This window comes from Gambusia affinis, linkage group LG02, assembly GCF_019740435.1.
Source record: "Gambusia affinis linkage group LG02, SWU_Gaff_1.0, whole genome shotgun sequence".
NCBI lineage: Eukaryota > Metazoa > Chordata > Actinopteri > Cyprinodontiformes > Poeciliidae > Gambusia > Gambusia affinis.
The window spans coordinates 22,319,854-22,341,499 of record NC_057869.1 but is presented as its reverse complement, the minus strand read 5'-3'; the positions used below and the strand labels follow the sequence as shown (position 1 = coordinate 22,341,499).

The following is a 21,646-nucleotide window of genomic DNA, read 5'->3' as shown; positions in this document are numbered from 1 at the left end:
GATAGATAGATAGATAGATAGATAGATAGATAGATAGATAGATAGATAGATAGATAGATAGATAGATAGATAGATAGATAGATAGATAGATAGATAGATAGATAGATAGATAGATAGATAGATAGATAGATAGATAGATAGATAGATAGATAGATAGATAGATAGATAGATAGATAGATAGATAGATAGATAGATAGATAGATAGATAGATAGATGGGTTTACCTTCTGCAAGTTCATCTGACATCGTATATAGAATGATACTTCTGTCCATATACATTCAACATCTGGAATTGGAAAAAAAGGTCGTCATATCTCCTCGCTTTTCTGTACAACCGGCGCCGAACAACCCAAACTATGAAAGTTGGTAAAAACAACAACAAAAAAACATTAATAACCACGTAACGTTATTTGAAGAAAAATATACCGTTTTTCGATAACTGCGACAGACCCCGCAACATCCGCGTGTCCCCTTCGGACACCAGCAGCAGGATGTTGCTCATCTCAGCATCTCATCAAGCCTCAGACCTGGAGAAGCTTTTGAAGTCGACAGGGGCGCGGAGACACACCTGGAGGACAGAGCTGCACGCATCATGCAAAGAAAAGAAAATCAAAGATCGGGCTCTTTATTTCTGTTACCATTAAAGCAAACCGCAACTTAAGCCTAAAGGGAAACCTAAAATATTTAGGAACATGCGTCATATTTTTTACTTGTATAGTTTGTTATTGAATAGGCAGACAGATTCAATAGAAAGGCGTGGGGGAATGATTACATTAGTGATAAGTAGAAGGTTTACCAAGCGTGTGGCGTACACAGTTAAAGAAACAAAAGCAAAAGTAGTGAACATTCAATGGAGTTGTGGACTGCCTGACAACTTGAACATTAACTGACAGATCAAGGAGAAGGGGGAGGATTTCTAGGGAAAAATCACTTCACGCATCAAAGTCATTCACACGTCGGAGTCAATCGAGATCACAATGGAGGCGAACGTTCTCCTGACGCTCCTTCCTTTCCTGACAGGTAATGTAATTTTTATTCTTTACACTACTTGTTAACCTGTTTTGCATGCATTGCTATCTCTCTCTCTCTCTCTCTCTCTCTCTCTCTATATATATATATATATATATATATATATATATATATATATATATGTGAGCTCTGTCTAAACTGTTGAGTACCCTTTATACACCTCCTCATATCCCGCAGTTAGACGTAGCGCTCATGATGTATTTTAAATGTCCGGTTCTCTGGTCAACAGCTGCTGTTTGGAATGTGTTACATAAATATTTTTTTTTTTTAAATTCACAAATAAAATTAACTATCTGTTATTCATTTGTTCTATCTAGTAAAATGTAAAGAATTATGGAGCCAGTATTGTTCATACCGCGATAATAAAGTTTAAAGTATTTATTTTTATTTTTTTTTTTACCAACATCTGGTAATTATTACTGGTAATTTTACCAGTACTCTTGCCAACAACTGTTGACCTTTCTTCTGATTGGTCGTCATATTAACGCTTAGGACTGGACCGGAGCCAAATTCTTACTCCAATCTGATAATCTGTGGAGGAAGCAACAGATTAGGATGGTGGAAAGGGAGGCATCTTTCAACCTCAAAGACTTGAGGCTCATTGTAAAAGATAAGGATCACAGTTTCCCCACGCTGATCAACAAGCCTGTTCATGCGTTTCAATGTCGTGAGAATTGAACAAGCAACAAGAAAAGTTTCGCCTAATTGTCAACATAAAAATGCCCCCACCCAAAGATTAAGTAATTCAAGTTTTGCAATGTCTAAATCATGTTTACTTAAATGTCGCTGAATGCCAAAAATAATTTTTAGTCAAAATGAACAAGACTTTTCATGTTAATGGAAAATATGAACCCTTAACTATGCAGTGTTGTCATGTGCTAGTGATTCACTAAGGAGGCTCCATGTAAATATTTGCTTTAAGATGTTTTTGAAACCGTTTAATGAGATAGCACAGTTATCTCTGCACTATCAGAACCACATAAAAACTTTCCTCTTCTGTTTTTGAGTTTGTCTCTGAACCTCTAATGGATTACAGGCTGCAGCTGCTAAAGCGTGTGCCGTTTTCAAACAGATTTATATTGCCTACAACCAAGTCCAACCACTAAATAAGCTAAAATTTCACTCTCTGTTGCAGGAGTATTTTCACTGAGACCTAAAACAATATACACCAGGGCAGGGGAGATGGTGGTACTGCGCTGCCCTCAGAAAACTTATCCTAACACGAATATTCTGTGGACCAATCAGACGAGACAGGGCATGAATCTGACCAGCATCCTGTCAACACAATCAGCTGATTTGAGTCAGATGGACGTGCTTCTACACGGACACAACCTTGTGATACTCAGAGCCTCTTTGAGCCATCAGGGAAATTACTCATGCTCAGTTAGGTAAGATGAAACACTCAAGACCTTCAAAATGACATTTCTGTGTGAATATTAGCATACATCATCGATTACATGTGGGCTGAATTACAGAAATAAGGGCTGGCTCAATGTGTCATGTGGATGCCTGATCAAATTAGACCAGGAAGTTAAATCCTTACGTCTTCATCAAGCTGTTCCTTAGACATCCGTTGGGTAGGACCTCTGTTCTGAAAGAGTGATGAAATAGGTGTGAAGCGTTCTTCAGTTCAGGTTGAAGTCAAGACAGCCTCTACATTTGTCCTGTGGAACATCGTGTTCAACAATATGATCAGAGTTGTTCATAAAATCTGTAAGTGGTTTCAGAAGAATCTGCTGAGCTGCTATATCTGAACGTAAAAGTCTGTTATTAAGCCTGGAAACACAATATCCACATATTTGGTTTTTCAGTTTTAGACTCATTTATCATCTGAACAGGCAATTCAAAACTGTATTTCACCCCTCTTCACAGTCATTTTATGACATAATCCAATAACTATGTTACCTTCAGTAGTTATAAAATAAAAAAAGGAAAAAGACAAAAGAGTTATATCTATCAAATATGACTCAAAGAAAATTTTATTTCCAGATCTTATGCCTTGAAATTGGGCCTCTGTTGCTTTAATAGTGTCTGAAAGTCTTCCTCCAGGAATTCCTCACAACATCATTCCTCTGGTAACCTTTTACAATCTTTGTTAGCGTTGCTCTGAGAAGTAGCTCATATAATGAGCTCAGCAGATGCACAGTTCCACCAGGTGTTTGCTAATTGCTTCTGACTAGTCTGAAGGAGCTGAGTGTTGGAGCCCCAGGGCAGGGCTGATCTGTGAGGTGGAGGGTTGGAAACTGCAACTTTGAGGAGCCGCTGTGCCTCAAAGCTCAGTGCAAGGGCCTACCAGACGTTTTACACAGTTGAATGGTTGCCATGGGATATTAAAGGATTTCTCAAACGTCCATGAAAGAATCAAGCTATGTTTTAGACAAGGATAACATGACATATGGCTCAAAACAGTAGATTTTTACACAATACTGCCCTGCTAAGTCTTATTGGACTATATTTTTAACAGTCAGTAAAACTGTATTGTTTGCATTGTGATGAATTTAAGGCTTTTTATTCTTTTTAAATCTGTAAGCCGGTGGGCTTTTCAGACAAAATATTCATATTTAGAATTGTTATTATCTTTTTTGATGGAAGAAGCTTGTTGATTTCTCTGTATTTCGCTGTTTACTGCTTTTATATTGATGTACCCTGAGGGATTACAGATAAAAACTAGCCTTTATGGCAAACTCTGGCATATGTGCATTGTCCCTTAGAAATAAATAAACATCAACAAGTGTTCATGCTGCACTTGAAAATAAGGAGAAAGAAGACTGAATTAGTTAAACAATCTCTTAAAAAACCAAATAAAATATGTTTGTAGTTGCAATGTGGCAAAAAGTGGAAAAGTGCACCTATACTTTTGCAAGGCACTGCCATCAGGTTTTTCATGCACCATCCTTGTTTTAATTACAGATGCTAAGTAAAAGCTCTCTTGTCACATTGCTTAACGTTTTGACAGGAATGCCAGCAGAAGGTTCTGGTTCAGCCTGATTGTCTACGAACCCCAGTCCAGAGAGTATGAAGAGAGGAATCGGTATTCCACAACATGCTACACACAAGAGTCCTGCACACTGTATTGTCCTGCAGCGAACATCCCGGCTCATGATACTCCTGATATCACAGGCAGAGGAATCACGTGGCACAAGGTATTTGAAAGCAGAGGAAGCATCGATGTGGATAGTGTCAGTCTGAGAAGGTTGCATGATTTTCTTTCCATTTCTTTTGAAAACTTTATTGCAAGGTATTAAAATCTTTCCACGTTTAAAGATTCACTGCTTCTGAACATATCTTCCATGTGGTCAGGAGGGCGAGACAGTGTCAACGCCAAATGACTTCCCGAGTGCGGTGGAAAGAGACGGTGGCATCTACAAGTGCATCAGATCTTTCTTGTACGACGGTCAAATTTACAATATGAGCTTCTCAGTAATGCTGGAAGTCCAGAAAAGCAGTAAGGACAACACACTTTGATGTATATTTATGCTCTTTATATTTTAAACTATTTTAAACAAAACCTTTCTTTTTTTTTGGTTGCATAGAATATGGGAAATCCGAGATCATCTCGCCACAGCAAAATGATGTGTTCCACATAGACTTAGGTGAGTTCTTGTCTGGTTTCATTCTAAGACGGTGTCTTAAAGTCGAATCAACAATTTATGTTTTTTCAACTCTGTTCTTAGGATCAACATTGGTGATCGATTGTAAAGCTGTTGCGTACTCCGACTATGACGTGGTGTTTTGGCTAAGTGAGGGTTCATTTGTCGATACGGATGAGAGCCTACCTGTTTTCTACAATTATTCAAGGTAAAAAACGTTTTCTACATATTGTCTGACCAAGCTTGTAAAAAACACAACACAGTCAGCATTTCGCCCACATCTAGTAGAGCTAATATGTTTGCTTTTTTTCTTTCCATTCTGTTTTGCTCCTTTTAGTACCAAATATATAGATGAAGTAAATATGACAGCCTCGTTGGTCTTCAAAGACGTGTCAGAGGAGGATCTGTTGAAGAAATACACGTGTAAACTGGAGTCTGACCACCAACAGTCAAGCTTTATCACCGTCTCTCTGGCTGAAAGACGTACACCAGGTGAATATTTACAGGATGAGATTAATCTTTAATACACCACCATTAAACTGAAGTCATAATCTGCTGATTCATAACATTTAAATCTTCGACGGAACTTATTTTAATTACTACATATCATGTTAAATTTTCCTACAGCTCATCTGGTCTCGGTCTTCCCAGTCCTTTGCTCTTTGGCGGTCATTGCTGTGGTTCTGTTCATATTGTTGTTACTGGCGTGCCATGTGAAAAGGTCCAAATATTCCAGTTGCAGAGTATAAAAGCATCTGTGGAGCTCTGGATCAGTTAATCATAGCTTTGACAAAGTAAGTTTAACATGTTTAGCACCAAAACAATGCCTTGGCGAGGCTGTGACTGTCAGTTTCTAAAGACTAAAGTCTGAAGGAGTTTATGTTTTCAAGCACCTGCTTCTACCTCACCGCAACCAGATAATACGGCACATTTATCAGTGTTTTTTATCCTTGGCTTCCCCCTAGTGGAGATCAATCGTAAGTGCAAGTTTAATTTTACACATTCGAATCACACAATGATTCCTAATAGACCAATGAAGTAAAATAGGCTACATAGTGGATTAAACAGTCTTCCACTGGCTTCACAGCTAATAATCCGCTAAGATAAAAAAAAAAAAAATTGAAAATAAACCCACCAGCGTAATTCTGCTTTTTTCTCAAGTACAATGAGTAGTCATAAAAGAAAAAAAGACATGAAAACTCATTTCATAAAAAGTGGAAGAACATCATAAATATCAATCAAATCAGTCAAATTTTATTTGTGCAGCACATTTAAGCAACGTGGCATTTCCAAGTGCTTTACATCGTAAAAACACAAAAATAAAAAGTCATAAACACAACAACTGAAATGTTACATTTACTCAAGTGCCATAGATACATTTTTCATTGATTATGTTTCAAAAGCAACTCCACAGGTGGGTTTTTAGTCCAGATTTAAAAGCACTAAGTGATATAATCACAAAAAAATAATATTCACTGACAAAACATTTAAGTCAGTAAAGATGTCGTCTGATTTTTATCAAACAGCTGACTGACATTGTTTTCTTGCTTTGTACATTATGTATTGTGTTTTTTATTCTACTCATGACATAAAAGTTGACTTCTTATTGTCTGAAGGTCTATGCGAGTGTTTAAGGATTTCATGATTTTTTATTTATTTATATTGAATCAACTAAAATAGCTTCTCCGAGAGGAATGACAGAATGCAGCAAGTATAAATGGGGGAGTCTTATTATTAATGCCACAAAAAGCAGAGATCATTTCTCTACTATGGATCAGTTCAGACTGCTCTACTTTTTCAACCTGCAACAACCAGTGTAAGCCAGCAGGGGGTGGTAGAACATCAACATCTTAAGCACTGAACATGAGCTTGGATTAATTTGAGATGAATGGAACAGAATTACTTCAATTTACTAAGTATTCAGAATTTGAAAGAGCATGACTTGAGAACAGTAAAATTTATCTGCCCAACAAATGAACTGAAAAGAATTTGGGGAAACCTCGTCGGTGATTGAGGAAATTTTTTATTGATACAGCACATGAAGGTCAAACATCAATAAAGACTCAGGCAAAGGAAACTATTGCACAGCGCCGATGTGGTTCTGGAAAAGCTTTGTCAGCATCCTGGGGGAAAACCCCCCCCAAAAAAACAATGATAATGATTAGCAAAGCTGTTTTTTTTTTTAAGTGTGAGATGGTTAAAGTATTTTAGGAGAAGCAACCTCAACTTCACCCTGAATCTTGGCTTTCAGTCTCCCTTCGTCAAATCCAAGACAGATGAAAAACATATGGATTAGCCAACCACCATTTTTTCCAGTTGACTTGTCTTTTATATGAAGAGATAAATGAAAGTAATAATCCAACAGATTCCAGAAGTTAAGTTTTGGTTAATGCACGTGTCTGCACAGACAGTGGTTGAACCATTCAACACGGTGCTCTATTATTATCAGTGTTTGCTCAGTGTTAGCTTTAAAAGGCTTTCTGCGTGCATAAATCCCTGGTTCACAGGTAATAATGAGACAAAGATGAACTAAACTGACTGTTTGACAGAATGTTTTGTGTTTGAAAATTATACGACAATTATACTTCAAAATATTTATTAAATGAACAGCACTTCGCATAATTTGTTCGTTGTGAAAATATAGCCTATATATTTTTATTTCAATAAAAGTTTCTCCAACAACATGACCAGACAGAAGATTCATAGAGTTCCTCCTTTTTCTTTCTATACAGTGAATTCAACAGTCTTTTAGGTCTAGTAATGCACTTCTTATTTTTATATTTTGTCAGTTTCAAATGCTTCCTGAGCTCACGCATATTATTTTAGCTCTTAATTATCACTTTGTTTTTGTCTCAAGTATCTTTGTGCCAACGTGCTAGCAGAGATGGAGTATGGGAAGGCTAACCAGCCGCAATGCTCACTTGTTGCTAAGGCCAGCTGTGCTACAGGTGAAAGTAATCTATCGGTTTACATGATAACTAATATCGCATAAAACGTTTATTCCTAAAAGGTGTTGACAGGTTCTCAAGCCGAGAGGAGCGGCTTTGACAGTAAAAAAAAAAAAAAAAAAAAACTTGAATTTTTGAAATGAAATGTTATGACGTCAGCAAATGTTTATCCAAGTGCTGTTGCCCACAGTTTTATTGCTGAGTATTTTTCACTTCAATTCTAGATGGAAAAAACCCCCAACAACATATCAGTAACTTTATACCACTGTAGGCCTATGTGGGGGAAACATGGTTTCAATATTCACTGTATTTTTGGTCAAATGCAGAGTAAAGAAAACCCGAATACAGATTATGCAGCTTCTTTGGAACAGGAGGTAAAAATCACACAAGACCTCAAAGCGTTTGTGATGGACTCTTCACCACAGCTGTACTGTTTAGTGGGTGGGCATTTTTCACGGATACAGCGCAGCTCATAATTGTCACTGGCCCAAAAACTCCGATTAGCCTACATATATTTTTATTTTCCAATTACGGTGGAATAAACGGTGGGAGGAGGGACTACCGCGACTCAGTTTACCAGTTTCTTAGACTATTAAGACGAAAAGAAAACGAGGGCGGCTTAAGGAATAAGCAACTTGGCGGTGATCTTCCTTAAGTTTCACTTCATCTTCCATCGCGCGTTGGTAACGTCGAGGACGTGGCTTTCAGCGCGTGGGAAGAAATTTAGGCAGGAGCCAAACTGTTCACAAACGCAACGCTGCTGGAGACAATCAGGATGCTGCTGCTGCTTCTTCTCGTCCTTCTTACGGGTAAGTCAATGGTGAGGGTTTCTACACACGTTTACTTTTGACAGACACTTTATAATGAAGGTTATGTGCGGAATGACATCACGCAAGGAGATAGGAGAAACTATAGTAAATATGATTTGGCACGTTGTTGTAATAAGCGCAAAATAAATGAAAGTGGTTTATACATTGCTGGGTTAGATGCGGATTCCTCTTTAATTAAAATATTAGATTTATTTATGTTATCTACATGACAAGTGATAATTATCAAAAGAAATCTAGTGAGGTAAGGTGGGCTAAATGTGCGATTATCTCAGGGGAAGCATTGAGGAGTAAAGCTGCATAATACCATCAACATAAAAGCAGAAAAGTGGAAGTGTCTCAACTTTTTAAAGAAAGCTGTCGGAAAAACAGGCATTGATGCAAGAAGCCTTCCTTAATATTGCACACACTAGACCCTCGCAAAAAGAATCAGAGAGATCTTCAAATGCTGGGAAATCTTGCATGTAGTTTAGAAGAAATTTGTCTAGTTTCAGACCCCTGACCCCTCCTAGAAATTAGGATGTGGTTAACTTGTTGACTTGGGTGTCTTGACAGCTACTGCAGATCATGTGGTTGAGACATCTGGCAGCATGGTGCATTATTATCAAAATTTGCATCGAGCTAAAGGGACTGTTTGTAGAAAATTCAGATAGCCTTTGCATGCTCCCTTCAAAATTGCAACACTTACCACATGATCACTGAAGATGGACGTCTTTTTAATGATTGTTTAAGGTTGGACTGTAGAAAGAAAGCAGAAATGTGACTTTTATTTTTTTAGCCTGATGTTCAAAGTCAGGCTTGGTTAGTAGATTTAACCCGCATTTAGACTTCAAGATACGTCTTTTATGTGGCTTTCTTTTCACCTTTTACCTTTCAAACCACAATTTCACATTGTTTAACCTTTGCTCAGGAGAAACTCCATAGTGATTTCTAATGCATACATGATACCATCAGTGCTGTGTGAAAGGATTGAGCAGGGGCACGGGTTACATCTGGTGTGAAACTAACATTTGAGATACAGAAGATCATATCTAGAGTCCAAGATTGCGGTGGTGTGATGATCAGAGGCTGCCTTGCTGCTTCAAGATCTGCACAATCTGCTGAACTTGACTCTCTCATGTTGATTTCTTACCAGAAAAACATGTATAAAAAACATACAAACAATTCTAAGTTGTCTTTTTTTAGTTGTAAAGTTGTCTTTACTAGCTGGATTAATGGCAAAAATGTCTGGTTTGTAAAGGGCATGCACTAGTTCAGCAGTATATGTACATCAACAAAAACTCAGTTCAGTGTGATATCATTTCATTCTAAATTCAAAACTAATTAAATAAGATTTCTCCTTCCTTTATTTATTTATTTGAACAGCTATAGTTTTACAAGGAAATCGACTGATTTAGTCTTGTAAAATTAACAGCAGGAATCACAATGAGAAAGAGAGAAAGTGTGAATTATATATGTATATATATATATATATATATATATATATATATATATATATATATATATATATATATATATATATAAATATAATTACAAAAGCAAATTAAATTTGTGGTTTTTGTTTTTGCAGGCATTTGTCCTGTGACGGCCAATGAGATTTATGCTTACGCTGGTGACCTGGTGATGCTACACTGCAGAGAGTCTAAACATAATGGTACCGTAATGCTTTGGAAAATGGAGACAGACCAGAAGATGCACCTCTACAGCAACATGTCAGCGTCTGAGCAGCAGAAGCTCGGTTTGGTTTTTTATCGGCGCAGCCTTGTGATTCTCAGAGCATCTACAAACCATCAGGGGAATTACTCGTGTGGTCCTTTCAGGTGCAACCCATAAACTGATGCCCACACTCCATACCTTAAGAGTCTCTTTTTAGAAATGTATTTCAAAAGAAATGTAAACTTTCCTTTAGATGTACATCTTTAAACATAGACCAAGCCATCTGAATAATGATTTTCATGCTCTGTCCATCTTTCTTTGATGATTTACAGGAATTCCAGCAGACGGATATGGTTCAGACTGACAATATGCCCAAAGCAGTCCACAGAGTGTACCATACCCAGATACTCTAGGGTATGTTATGCAAAAACCGCCTGCGACCTGAGTTGTCCTGAAGGAAGCATCCCTAATGCAGGAATCCCCGCATTAGGGATGACGAGCATGGAACATGTGTGGCACAAGGTATTAAAATCAGCAGTGGGTGTGGTCTGATTATATATATCTGATTATATATAATCAGATTATATATGTCTGATTATAACATCTATCTGGCAAGTTCGAGTGAGATTATTCTTGCTAACATTTAAATCCAATAGTTTAATTGGTTTAAACTGTGGCTCCTTTCTCAGGAGAATGGTGAGGCCTCAGTTAATTACTTCCCAAGCGTTGGATTGGAGAAAAGTGGAGTCTACATCTGCATGCGGTCTTTCTCGTATTCTGGTGAAATATATAATACTTCCTCTTCAGTGGAACTAGATGTTCAAACAGGTGTTACAAAAATGCCCTCTTGATATCTATTTATGTTTTTTATAATTAAACTTTTGTCAAAACCTAAATTATATGTTCTTGCGTGCAGGTGAGCCTCAGCCAAAGTTAGGAATCTATTTACCCAAGAATGGTCAGATTTTTGAAGTAGAACTCGGTGAGTGTTTTGTTCGTAACGTTAAGACACCGAAATACATTCGATATTTTTCTGTGTTATTATTATGTTTTCACTCTTCTTCTTTATTTTATTTTATTGCAGGCACAAGAAAAGTGATTGCTTGCAAAGCACTTGTAGATTCTTGCCAAAATATACCATTTTGGACGAGTGACGGGGAATTTGTGGACGACTCGGATGTTCTCACAGATCCATGGCAAGAACTGAACTTACATTTTACATATACTGCAACTGATGATAAATAGAAATGTCATGTAGATGTAATGCAGTCAGTGAAAGCTCATTGACGTCCCTTATGTCCTTCCCATCAGTGAAAATGACGGGATGCCAAAATGGATGAATACATCTTTAATTTTCAGAGAGGTGTCACCTGGAAACCTGTCAAAAACCTTTACATGTGCATTTTCAAGTGACAAATTCATCTCCATTGTCAACATCACCCTCGTTGAAACAGGTGTGGGGATTTTCAAACGTTCACTGTTCTCAATTGCTCATTTCGTGAACGGATTAGCTCTTACTGCAGAACAGTTGCAAAATGAGTTATCTAATAATTTCATCAACTCAATCGCCTCCCTGCAGCTCAACCTTCGCATGTGATGCTAACTGTGTGCTCTGTCTGCGTTGTGGTGTCGATGGTGGTGATCGTTGTTGTTTACGTGAAGTTTAAAATTGACGTCACCCTTTTCCTACGAGATAAAGTTGGCTTTAAAGATTGCCGAAGCAGCACTTCAGGTGAGTCTTGACCAGAAAAAGCTCATTTGATTTTGTTTGTGATCTTAGATTCAAAAAGGAAAATAGGCCCTTTTTTGATTGTGCGAGAAGACTATTAAACCAGTCATCCATATAACTTTATTTGCTTAGAGACCGCACATAGTCAGTAGTTCACACTGTTGCCCTATAAATGATCTTTCTAGTCATCAGATAATTTGCAAATCCAGACCATTTTCTGGATTATTTTCTATCAAGACAGTGTAGTTATCAAGATTTGTCAGAAATTCTTAAAGTATTTATTTTATTTATTTTACATCAGAATGGGTTTTTGAAGGCAGACGTGGGAGCCGTTAATAATGTATTTTTTGTGTTTTTAGATGAAAAAAGCTACGATGCGTTTTTGATGTGTTATAAAAGCGTCACTGACGGAGGACTGAATGAGGAAGACAGAAAATGCCTGGCGAGTACCTTGGAAGACGAGTTTGGCTACAGCATCTGTCTTTATGATCGCGATGTCTTACCTGGTCAAGGTGAGCTGAAATGAAACGCGGCCTACTGTATAGTAAAATTGTAATATTTCCCCTCATTTACGCTCATATCCTTTGCAGCTGTAGCCGATGCTGTGTTGGACTGCATAGAGCAGAGCCGGGCTGTGGTTTTGGTTCCCAGCTTTCCAGATCCTGAACCAGGAAGTGCAGTGCTAAGCGCCATCCACACTTCTCTAGTGGAGCGGAAGACCCGCTTGATTTTTATAAACACAGAGCAGGCGGAGGCGTCGACGTCGGGTTCGTTTCCAGAGGCTTTGCAGCTTCTGAGTAAAGCCGGGAATAGTGTCACCTGGAAGGGACGGCCGCCCTCCACCTCCTTCTGGAAGCAGCTGCGTTATCACTTACCGGCCCCACAGCAAACACCAAAAATGCAACTTTTATCGCATGGATGCTAGGATGATATTTAAACCTAACTCTAACCATTTTATACTGGACATACAACATGAGAGATAAGAAATGCCAAGCATCTTGTTTATGCATTAACAAAATAATGCAGAAATCAATTTAATGAATGTGCTTTTATTTAAAATATCTTGTTTATTTATGACTTTATATTACAGAGTAACTCAGTGCAATACCACTGACATGTGAATGCAACAATTATTTTTCTTCCATTGCTTCAGTACAAGTTGAGTATTTGCAGTTGTTTATGCAACATGTTAACAGCACGGTAAAAGTGAACAGCAGAATGTGAATTAATCTTTTATTTTAATTATTTTATTTTTACATTTTTGTTTCTTCATCTAGAAATTCAATTTCTGTATTTATTGTCAACTGTTACTGTTACTGCACCATTAAATATGAAAAGCAAACGTACAATGAGATAAATCAGTGTTCAAACACCCCGCGACTTTACAAGTTCTCCCACTTAGAAATCATGGAGGAGTCTGAAATTTTAATTTTAGGCGCATGTCTGCTGTGAGAGACATAGTGTAAAAAAATTTTTTTTTTAATCCAGAAATCACAATGTATGATTTTTTGAAATAATTTTTTTGCGTCTTACTGCTAGTATTTGAACACCTTGCAATCAGCAAAAATTCTGACCATCAAAGACCTGTTGGTCCATTTCTAGAAAGTCCACCTCCACTCCATTTGTTATTCTAAATTAGAAGCATCTGTTTGAGGTCATCAGCTGCATAAAGACTCCTGCCCACCAAACACAGTAAGACTAACATGGCTAAGACCAAAGAGACAAAACTGTAGACCTCCACAAGGCTGGAAAGGCCCAGCCTTAGTGTGTTTGAGTAAAATGGATGCCTATGGATGGATGGTAAACTGAAAGTTGCTACTGACACAAAATCCCTCACATTTACCAATAAAGATGGAATACGTAAAATTAAACTGAAATACATTTTAACAAGTTTTACTTGTACATTACACAGGAAATATGTAACTAGGGAACGTGGGAAAACATGCAGCGATAGTCTCAGGGTCGGGAATCAAACACTGGACGGTTGCATCAAGACCTCCTGTTAGAGAGGAAATAGTGTTCATGCAGCTGTTTTTGTGAAAGGATTCTTGACATCACTTTGGGTCAAAGTGACCCGTACCCCTCTCTTTCTTGTGCGTGAGGTCAGAACTGGACACTATCTATGACTCGGAGAGAAAGCTGTTTGAACAGATAATGGAACAGATGTTGATATCAAGAGGTCCCAAATAATTTCTAGGAAGTCCCAATACCCACTAATAAATGACGCCAAGAAGCCTTAAGTAAATCATGGGTCTTCTTTCCAACTCACACCAGTAGAGATGAGACTCTATAAGTAAGGTGATGTTAGGAACAGAAGGGGGAGATTTTTGAGTTATGATTGAGAAGATGTACTGCTGGTAATAAATCTCCACCCGTCTTTGGCCTAAGCAGCAAGAAATTGAGTCCTGTGTGCGTTATTTCTTTTACTCATATATTTGAGAGTTAGCCACCTGTCTAATCTCCTAAACTCCAAGCCTCGTTCATGATGAGCCGCGTGCATTTCCTAGAAACCGGTTTTTAAGAAGGTTCATAAGTTTCTACTAAAAATTGCAGAAGTTGGGAACAGAGGAGGAAGTCTTGATTTGTGATTCAGAGGCATAAAAGACAGCGTGATGCTCTTCCTTCAGTTTCATTTTCTCTCCAATCTCACCCTGCAGTCAGATTAAGGAAATCACTGTTTGCTCTGAAGGAGAACGAATGTAGGCAGAGGGCAAGCTGTTCACAATGAAGTCTCTCGCGGCAGTGCTGAAGATGTTCCTGCTACTTTTATTCCTCGCATTTATCTCAGGTGAGTTAGAATGGGCGCCAGTCGGGTAATGTCTGCAAAGGAGATGTTGGATGTGTTTCCCTCGAGCACTACTTCCACATTCGTACAATTCGTACAATTTTCTGTTCTTTACACCATGATCATATGGAGATCGTTAAAGTTATGAATTCAATATTATCAAGTAAAATTTAGAATTTTAACTTGTAATACACAATAAAAAGGCTCCTGTGCAAGTAGCTGTATGAATTCAGCAAGAATAAGCCTTATTAAGGAAGCAACCCAGACACTTAAAACCGCTCTGAAGCTTAAGTGGGCGAGATAGGGGAGAGTTTACATAGAAATGACCGGTCCAGGTTGTCCAATACTCAAAGTTGTGTGGGAAAGACAGAAAAAAAAAATAGATCTACTGGAGATCTTACATGGAATCTTTCCAAACATGCCAGAGAGACTCCAAGAAGAATGTTATTTTGTTGGTGAGAGAAAAGCTGTTGATGTGGAAAAATTACAATAAGGTCACACCTGCTCGTTGTATTGCTATATGTTTATTCTAAGTTCCTGTACAGTCCCACCAAGATAAAGATATTTTGGTTACATGTACAAGGGTGGACATTGTTTTTCACAGCTGCATGGGAACCAGTCTGTTTCCCATGCTTATCCCTTTTGTATAAAACTCATGTGTTTTCTCTGCCTGGCAGAGCTTTTCATCCAGACTTGCTTCATTATTGATTGTCCCACAAGCTCTCTGTATTGTGCACAATATATGAATAAACCTGATGGAGTGATTTCACCTGACAGTGCTTGGTAAAATAGTTTTTTTCCACAACACTGTCTATTTTCGTTAACAGACGATATGTTATGTTTGGGGAACATCAAACATTGCACGTCATCGGAAACAAACCATCTACGCCATGAAGCATGGCGGTGGCAGTCAGGTGTCAGGGCGTAGATGGCTTGTAAAGGTGGAGGGGAACATGCATGAACGTGAATGAGGAAAATATTACAAAATCCAGCAGAATAATCTGACAGACGTCATCATATTAAATCTACAATTTTAGCTATTTCAGGTGGAAACAAATGTGGAAGAGTCTTACTTTACCCTTTCTCAGAAAAAATTGTTTATGTATTAAGTTTTCACTTTTAAAGTTACAAACCTACATGGAGTTGAAGCAATATATGAGCAAAGTTATCACAATTAACCAGGTTGTGTGATGATTTGGCAGTGAAACGTGAAGGGTCCCCGTGTTTTTTCAGGTTTTTTTGTTTAATGAGATTTTACAAGAAGCTTAGAAGAATAGTAAATGTTTTGTTTTTGTTTTTTTATGAGAAACTAAAGCCAGGAAGCACAGCAACAATGCTTTTCAAGTTAACAAGAATAATGTAAACTTGAGTTATTTCAGAAATAAATTTGCTCACACTGTTTTTGGGGGGTTTTCTAGGCATTTGCCCCATGACAACCAAGGAGATCTATGTCAGAGCTGGTGACCTGGTGATGCTGCAATGTGGAGAGTGTAAATATGACGGCACTGTAGTGCTTTGGAAACTGGAGACTGGCCAGAAAACACAACTCTACAGCAACATGTCGGCGTCTGAGCAGCAGCGGCTCGGTTTGGTTCTGTATCAGGACAGCCTTGTGATTCTCAGTGCGTCTTTAAACCATCAGGGGAACTACTGGTGTGGTCCTCTCAGGTATGACCCATAAACTGATCAACACATCTACAATCACTCTGTATATTCATTCTGTCCATATTATACTTAAATCTTTCATGATTATATTAAAAATATGGCAGACAAAATAAAATAACCTGGAAAGAAAAGCTTTTGTTTTCCAAAGGATGATTTCATTATAATGGGAAAAGCAATCTATGCCTGGACTTATGTGAAAAAGTTATTCATAACATTTTACAAAAGGTAAAGGTAAATTTCTCTAGCCTGACTTCTAACCCTGCTGGTTGAACATAAACCAACACATCATGCTTCAGTCGGAAGAGAAACAACACCACCGACATCTCAGGCAGGAAATGTTCACACATCCATTTCTGAGAATTGGGGACTCCAGTGAACCACCTCCAGAGCCTTTATCCACAAATGAGGAGAATTTGGTCTACCTTCCCCAAGAGTCGTTGGCCTCATAAAATTACCTCAAGAGACAACTGGGAATTAATCCAGGTGGAAATCAAAGAACCCAGAACAACATTTAACACAGCAGACCTCATGTTGTTATAGTTAAGGTTGGTGTGCATTGATTCAGCAACAAGACAAAAACCCGGCAAAAACGTCATCCATAGGCGAGTTTCAAGAAAAAAACCATAAAGGTTGGAATCACGTTTGCCTTAATCCACACCAAACATGTTTGGAACGTGTTCTGTGGACTGATGAGGCTAAAGTGGGATTGATGCGTCCTGGTACATCCAACACTTTGATGATCTGGGTCTGATTTGCTTCTTCTGGATCTGGGAGGCATGTAATAACTGAAGCAACCATGAATTCTGATTTCAACTAGAAAATCCTGAAGGAGATGGTCAGCGATTAGATTGTGACCTTAAGCTTATTTCCACTTTAGTTATAAGCAGGACAAGGATCCACAGCACACCTACAAGTTTAGTACCAAATGCCTGAGGAAAAGGTTCTCTTTAAAGTGACCTTATTCAAAATCCTTCATTAAATAAAATGATGTCTGATTTTGAAACTGGTTAATATTCTTCAAGAGCTGGAAGATCATTTTTGTCTTCACTTTGATGATTTACAGGAACACCAGGTGCCAGATGGAGTTCAGGCTTACAGTATACTCAGAGTCGTCCAGAGAGGCTGAGTTTGGAAATAGGTACAGTCAAACATGTTACAAAAACCAAACCTGCGAACTGAACTGCCCTGAAGAAAACCTCCCCAGCAGCACTGCTTGGAAGCTGCTGGAAATCACATGGCACAAGGTATAATAATCAATTACTGCGGCTGTGATCTGATTTCATAACAATAACCATGAACATTTAATGGTGCTTTCCTTATATTTCAGTTTGAATTTTAGTTTTGAATGTTTTTTTTATTATTATTATTTATTGTTCCTGCTTTCCCAGGAGAATGGTCAGATCTCAGAAGATTACTTCCCAAATGTTGATGTAGAGAAAAGTGGAGTCTACTTCTGCACCAGGTCCTTCTTGTATTCTGGTCAAACATACAACACTTCCTTCACTGTGGTACTTGATGTCCAAACAGGTATAAAAGGCCCTTTATTTACCAGACTAAATGTTAGTTAAAGAAAAACACAAATAAATGTGTGTTTTTATGCGCAGGAAAGCCTCAGACAAACTTAGGAATCTATTCACCAATGAATGGTGAAGTTTTTGAAGTAGAGCTTGGTGAGTTTTTTTTATTATTATTTGAAGCATTGAGATAGAAATAGTTAGGTTTTTTTTGTTGCTTTATGCTATGATTAGTTCTATGACTTTTTTTGCTTTTCAAGGCAAAACAGCGGCGATTACTTGTACGGCACTCATAGATTCTAGTGACGGTTCTCTGTTCTGGTTGAGAAATGATGAATTTGTGGAAAAAAACGACACCCTGCGCTATTTCTACAACAATACATTCTCAAAGTAAGTGCAGAACTCACATTCCTATGTGAAATCGAGTTGATATTACACACTAAATGACAAACACATTAATATCTTGATGATGTCCTGTGCTTTCCAGAAACACGTCACTGGATGACGTCATTTGGCTGAGTGCGACTTTAGTCTTCAGAGAAGTGTTGGCAGAGGATCTGTCTACTGAATTCAGCTGTAAACTTGAAAGTGCTGAACTCACCCGTTTCGTCTCAGTCACCCTGGATAAAACAGGTGTGTGAATTTGTAAACTTGTCTTTTTTTTTTACAATCGCAGAACGTTTACTATGCTGTGGAAAATGAGTTTCAAAGATGCTGTACTAACTCTCTGCTGCTAACTCTCCGTGCAGCTGGCCCTTCATATGTTACCCTAACTGCATGCGTCGCCTGCGTTGTGGTGGTGATGGCTGTGATTGTTGCCACGTATGTGAAGTTTAAAATTGACGTCACGCTTCTCCTAAGAGGCATACTTGGTTCTAGTTGCCAGAGCAACAAGTCAGGTGAGTTTCTTTTTTTGCTTTGTTTTTGCTTTTTTACTATAAAAGCAAACCTTGTAACAAAATGCAGTTCAATCAGGTTGACAGAAGCGTCATAAAAATAAACGGATGCCCTTAGTCAGGCAAAGAAACTTGGATTTTAGCTGTGTACGTTCTCTAATATCAGCAGCACAAAATTCCTATTGAATTATTGTATTGGCCAAACTTGGTTTAAAATCTGATTGAGAAATGATGAATTTGTGGAAAAAAGCGACACCCTGCGCTATTTCTACAACAATACATTCTCAAAGTAAGTGCAGAACTCATATTCCTATGTGAAATCAAGTTGATATTACACACTAAATGACAAACACATTAATATCTTGATGATTCCAGCTTCCTTTACAACGGCGGCTTTTTCTTTGTGTTCAGATGAAAAAAGCTACGACGCGTTTTTGATGTGTTATAAAAGCGTCACTGATGGAGGACTGAGTGAGGAAGACAGAAAATGCCTGGCGAGTACCTTGGAAGACGAGTTTGGCTACAGCATCTGTCTTTATGATCGCGATGTTCAATTCTCTGGTCAAGGTGAGCTAAATGAACGCGCCTCATTGTATAGTAAAATTGTAATATTTCCCTGGTACTTTTACGCTTCATATCCTTTGCAGCTGTAGCCGATGCTGTGTTGGACTGCAGCAGAGCAGAGCCGGCTGTGGTTTTGGTTCCCAGCTTTCCAGATCCTGAACCAGGAAGTGCAGTGCTAAGCGCCATCCACACTTCTCTAGTGGAGAGCGAAGACCCGCTTGATTTTTATAAATACAGAGCAGTGAGGCGCCGACGCCGGGTTCGTTTCCAGAGGCTTTGCAGCTTCTGAGTAAAGCCGGGAATAGTGTCACCTGGAAGGGACGGCCACCCTCCACCTCCTTCTGGAAGCAGCTGCGTTATCACTTACCGGCCCCACAGCAAACACCAAAAATGCAACTTTTATCACATGAATGATAGGATAGTGGGTGTCGTGGTGGCACCGGGGAAAGTGCGATCCATGTACGAAAGCCTTAAGTCCTCGACTACTGAAATCATTTTTAACAAAGCCAAGGGGCAAGACAGACAACCTGGAAAAGACTGCAATGAGCTCCAAGAACAAGTGGTCAGAAAGTGACAGCTGCTGGAGCAATTACTGAAAAATGGTAAAAATACAAAATTACCATCGTTCACCCTCTGTTTGGAGCTCCATTTATGGTCTTGATTTAAGACCATAAATGGTGAAACCCTGAATTAGAAATCTATCGATGAGTCCTGGATGAGTCTTCCAGCAGGACAATAAATGTAGATATAATGCTAAAACAAACATGAAGCGGCCAAGCCAGAGGTGCATTATGGTTATGAATCAATCAGTCTCTAGATCTTTAATCCTGTAGAAAATCTGCAAATTCAAATTAGGCTTTGCTAAGGGATAACAAGTGTATTCTATTCAATAGTCAATCTTTTCTTATTGTTTATGTAATTTATGTTTTCTCTGATTTAATTAGTTCTGTTTCCCTTTGTTTAAATGAAACAGCCCTACATCTATGAGACATTAGAGGGTTATTGTGTTTAAAAGTAACAGAAAAACAGCAGGGATCAATTTATCACTTTGACCATCCAAATAATGGGATTTCATTACAATACTTCGAAGTAGTAAACTGTGAATTTATCTGTCATGTGTTTTGTTGTTGGTGCGTACACCGACACCTCAGCTTTTGCTCGTCGTCTGTTTTTAAATTCTTTTGCTAAGATTTCTATGACATGTTCTCACTGGATCGTGAATATCTACTCAAAACAACTTTATTTCCACAAATGAAGTCCCAGAACTGCAAAATATAAAGAATGTGTGCCTTTGCTCATTATAACCTCTGTTTATACGAAAGCTGCCAAAAGACATGAAAAGTCTAAAACGAATGAAAGGTTTTTGTTACATAATCAAAATTTTTGTAATGATGTTAATTTACAATTAGTAATCATTTTGAAAATTGATTATTGATTAGTAAAAACTTTTTGAAATAAAGTACATACAATTTGTTTTCACCATTAACTATGATAAGTTTCTTATGTTCTACTATTCATACAAATCTGAACCAAAATCTTTTCAAATGCTGGTAGTTACTTCTGGGTAATTCTGCTTCCAGCTACTTCCACAGCCAGTTGCTGTGAAATGGTGAGGCGAATGTTGTACCCCAGGTCCAGTCCAGCTCAGTGTGCAGCACAACATTGTTTACTGCCGCTGCTCTCTGAGCAAACCACAACAAAGAACGCCACAACACACTACGAAAGCAAAAAACACATTTTAAGGTCTTTAAAAAAGATCCAAGATTCCCCAGGAAATAGATTTTACTCATCCCCTTCTTGTAACTTTGTTGTGTGTGCGTGTGTGTAGGGTTGGGGAGGGTTTCCATTCAAGTTCAAAGTTGTTGGATGTTGGTAGAAGCACCTTGGCGATTGATGCCCTTCACAAACCCTACGTTCTCTCTCTAGTAGCCATGAAGCTGTCTTCTTCCTCCTGACATCAATCATATATCTTCTTGCTCATCTCAGTTTTGTTTAAGTTATTTCCGCAGTCATCTCTCAATGCTGGGTACTTCGCCTCCTGCACTCCTCTTAAACAACAATTCATCAGAAATTTAGTCAACCAAAAGACCACTGATGCATTCAGGTGTCTAACCTGAGCCAAGTGTCTAACGATGGATCACAATAAAACAGTTTCTGCTCGATGCTACAGAGCAATGTGGAAACATTCAAAAGAAAATATTAGCGATGCATAAAAGAAATATTTTGGGTGTTTAAAAAAACATGCTAAAATTACTTAAAGAAGAATATTCATTTTCTTCAACTCTTCTAAATAATGCAAAGCAAAATAAAAGGCTGGATTTATTTACACAAAGCATAAACAAAATGATGGGCAATTTGAAACATTAGCACAGGAGTGCATTTTCCCCCCCACCTGGGGCTCTAGTGTCCCTTGTATGACAGTAGGCTGACAGGAAAGGGGGGAA

The 21,646-nt window shown here is 38.3% G+C and overlaps 1 protein-coding gene and 1 pseudogene across 2 annotated transcripts; both read left to right on the top strand.

Annotated features, from left to right (window-relative positions):
- The first annotated feature begins 553 nt into the window (after positions 1-553).
- Positions 554-13,127, top strand: LOC122819580 (interleukin-1 receptor-like 1). 2 transcript variants are annotated; one of them, XM_044096409.1, is made up of 10 exons: positions 554-1,019; positions 2,164-2,416; positions 3,985-4,171; positions 4,329-4,473; positions 4,562-4,621; positions 4,703-4,826; positions 4,956-5,101; positions 11,629-11,781; positions 12,138-12,290; positions 12,369-13,127. In XM_044096409.1, the coding sequence occupies exons 1-10, from the start codon at positions 977-979 to the stop codon at positions 12,701-12,703; spliced, it is 1,599 nt and encodes a 532-aa protein (XP_043952344.1). In that variant the 5' UTR covers positions 554-976; the 3' UTR covers positions 12,704-13,127. The 2 variants fall into 2 exon arrangements, with proteins under 2 accessions (XP_043952344.1, XP_043952334.1); XM_044096399.1 differs by lacking the exons at positions 554-1,019; positions 2,164-2,416; positions 3,985-4,171; ... (2 more) ...; positions 4,703-4,826; positions 4,956-5,101 and adding exons at positions 5,378-8,375; positions 9,964-10,213; positions 10,382-10,571; ... (2 more) ...; positions 11,134-11,245; positions 11,361-11,503.
- A 197-nt stretch (positions 13,128-13,324) lies between these two features.
- LOC122821304 lies at positions 13,325-21,400 on the top strand (annotated as a pseudogene).
- Positions 21,401-21,646: the final 246 nt, after the last annotated feature.

What these genes read in the sequence shown, in the direction of transcription:
- LOC122819580 (XM_044096409.1), top strand. Translation starts at nt 977, where the DNA reads ATGGAGGCGAACGTTCTCCTGACGCTCCTTCCTTTCCTGACAG. An exon ending in AATTACTCATGCTCAGTTAG is followed by an intron (nt 2,417 to 3,984) that starts GTAAGATGAAAC and finishes ACGTTTTGACAG; the next exon opens with GAATGCCAGCAGAAGGTTCT. An exon ending in GAGGAATCACGTGGCACAAG is followed by an intron (nt 4,172 to 4,328) that starts GTATTTGAAAGC and finishes CCATGTGGTCAG; the next exon opens with GAGGGCGAGACAGTGTCAAC.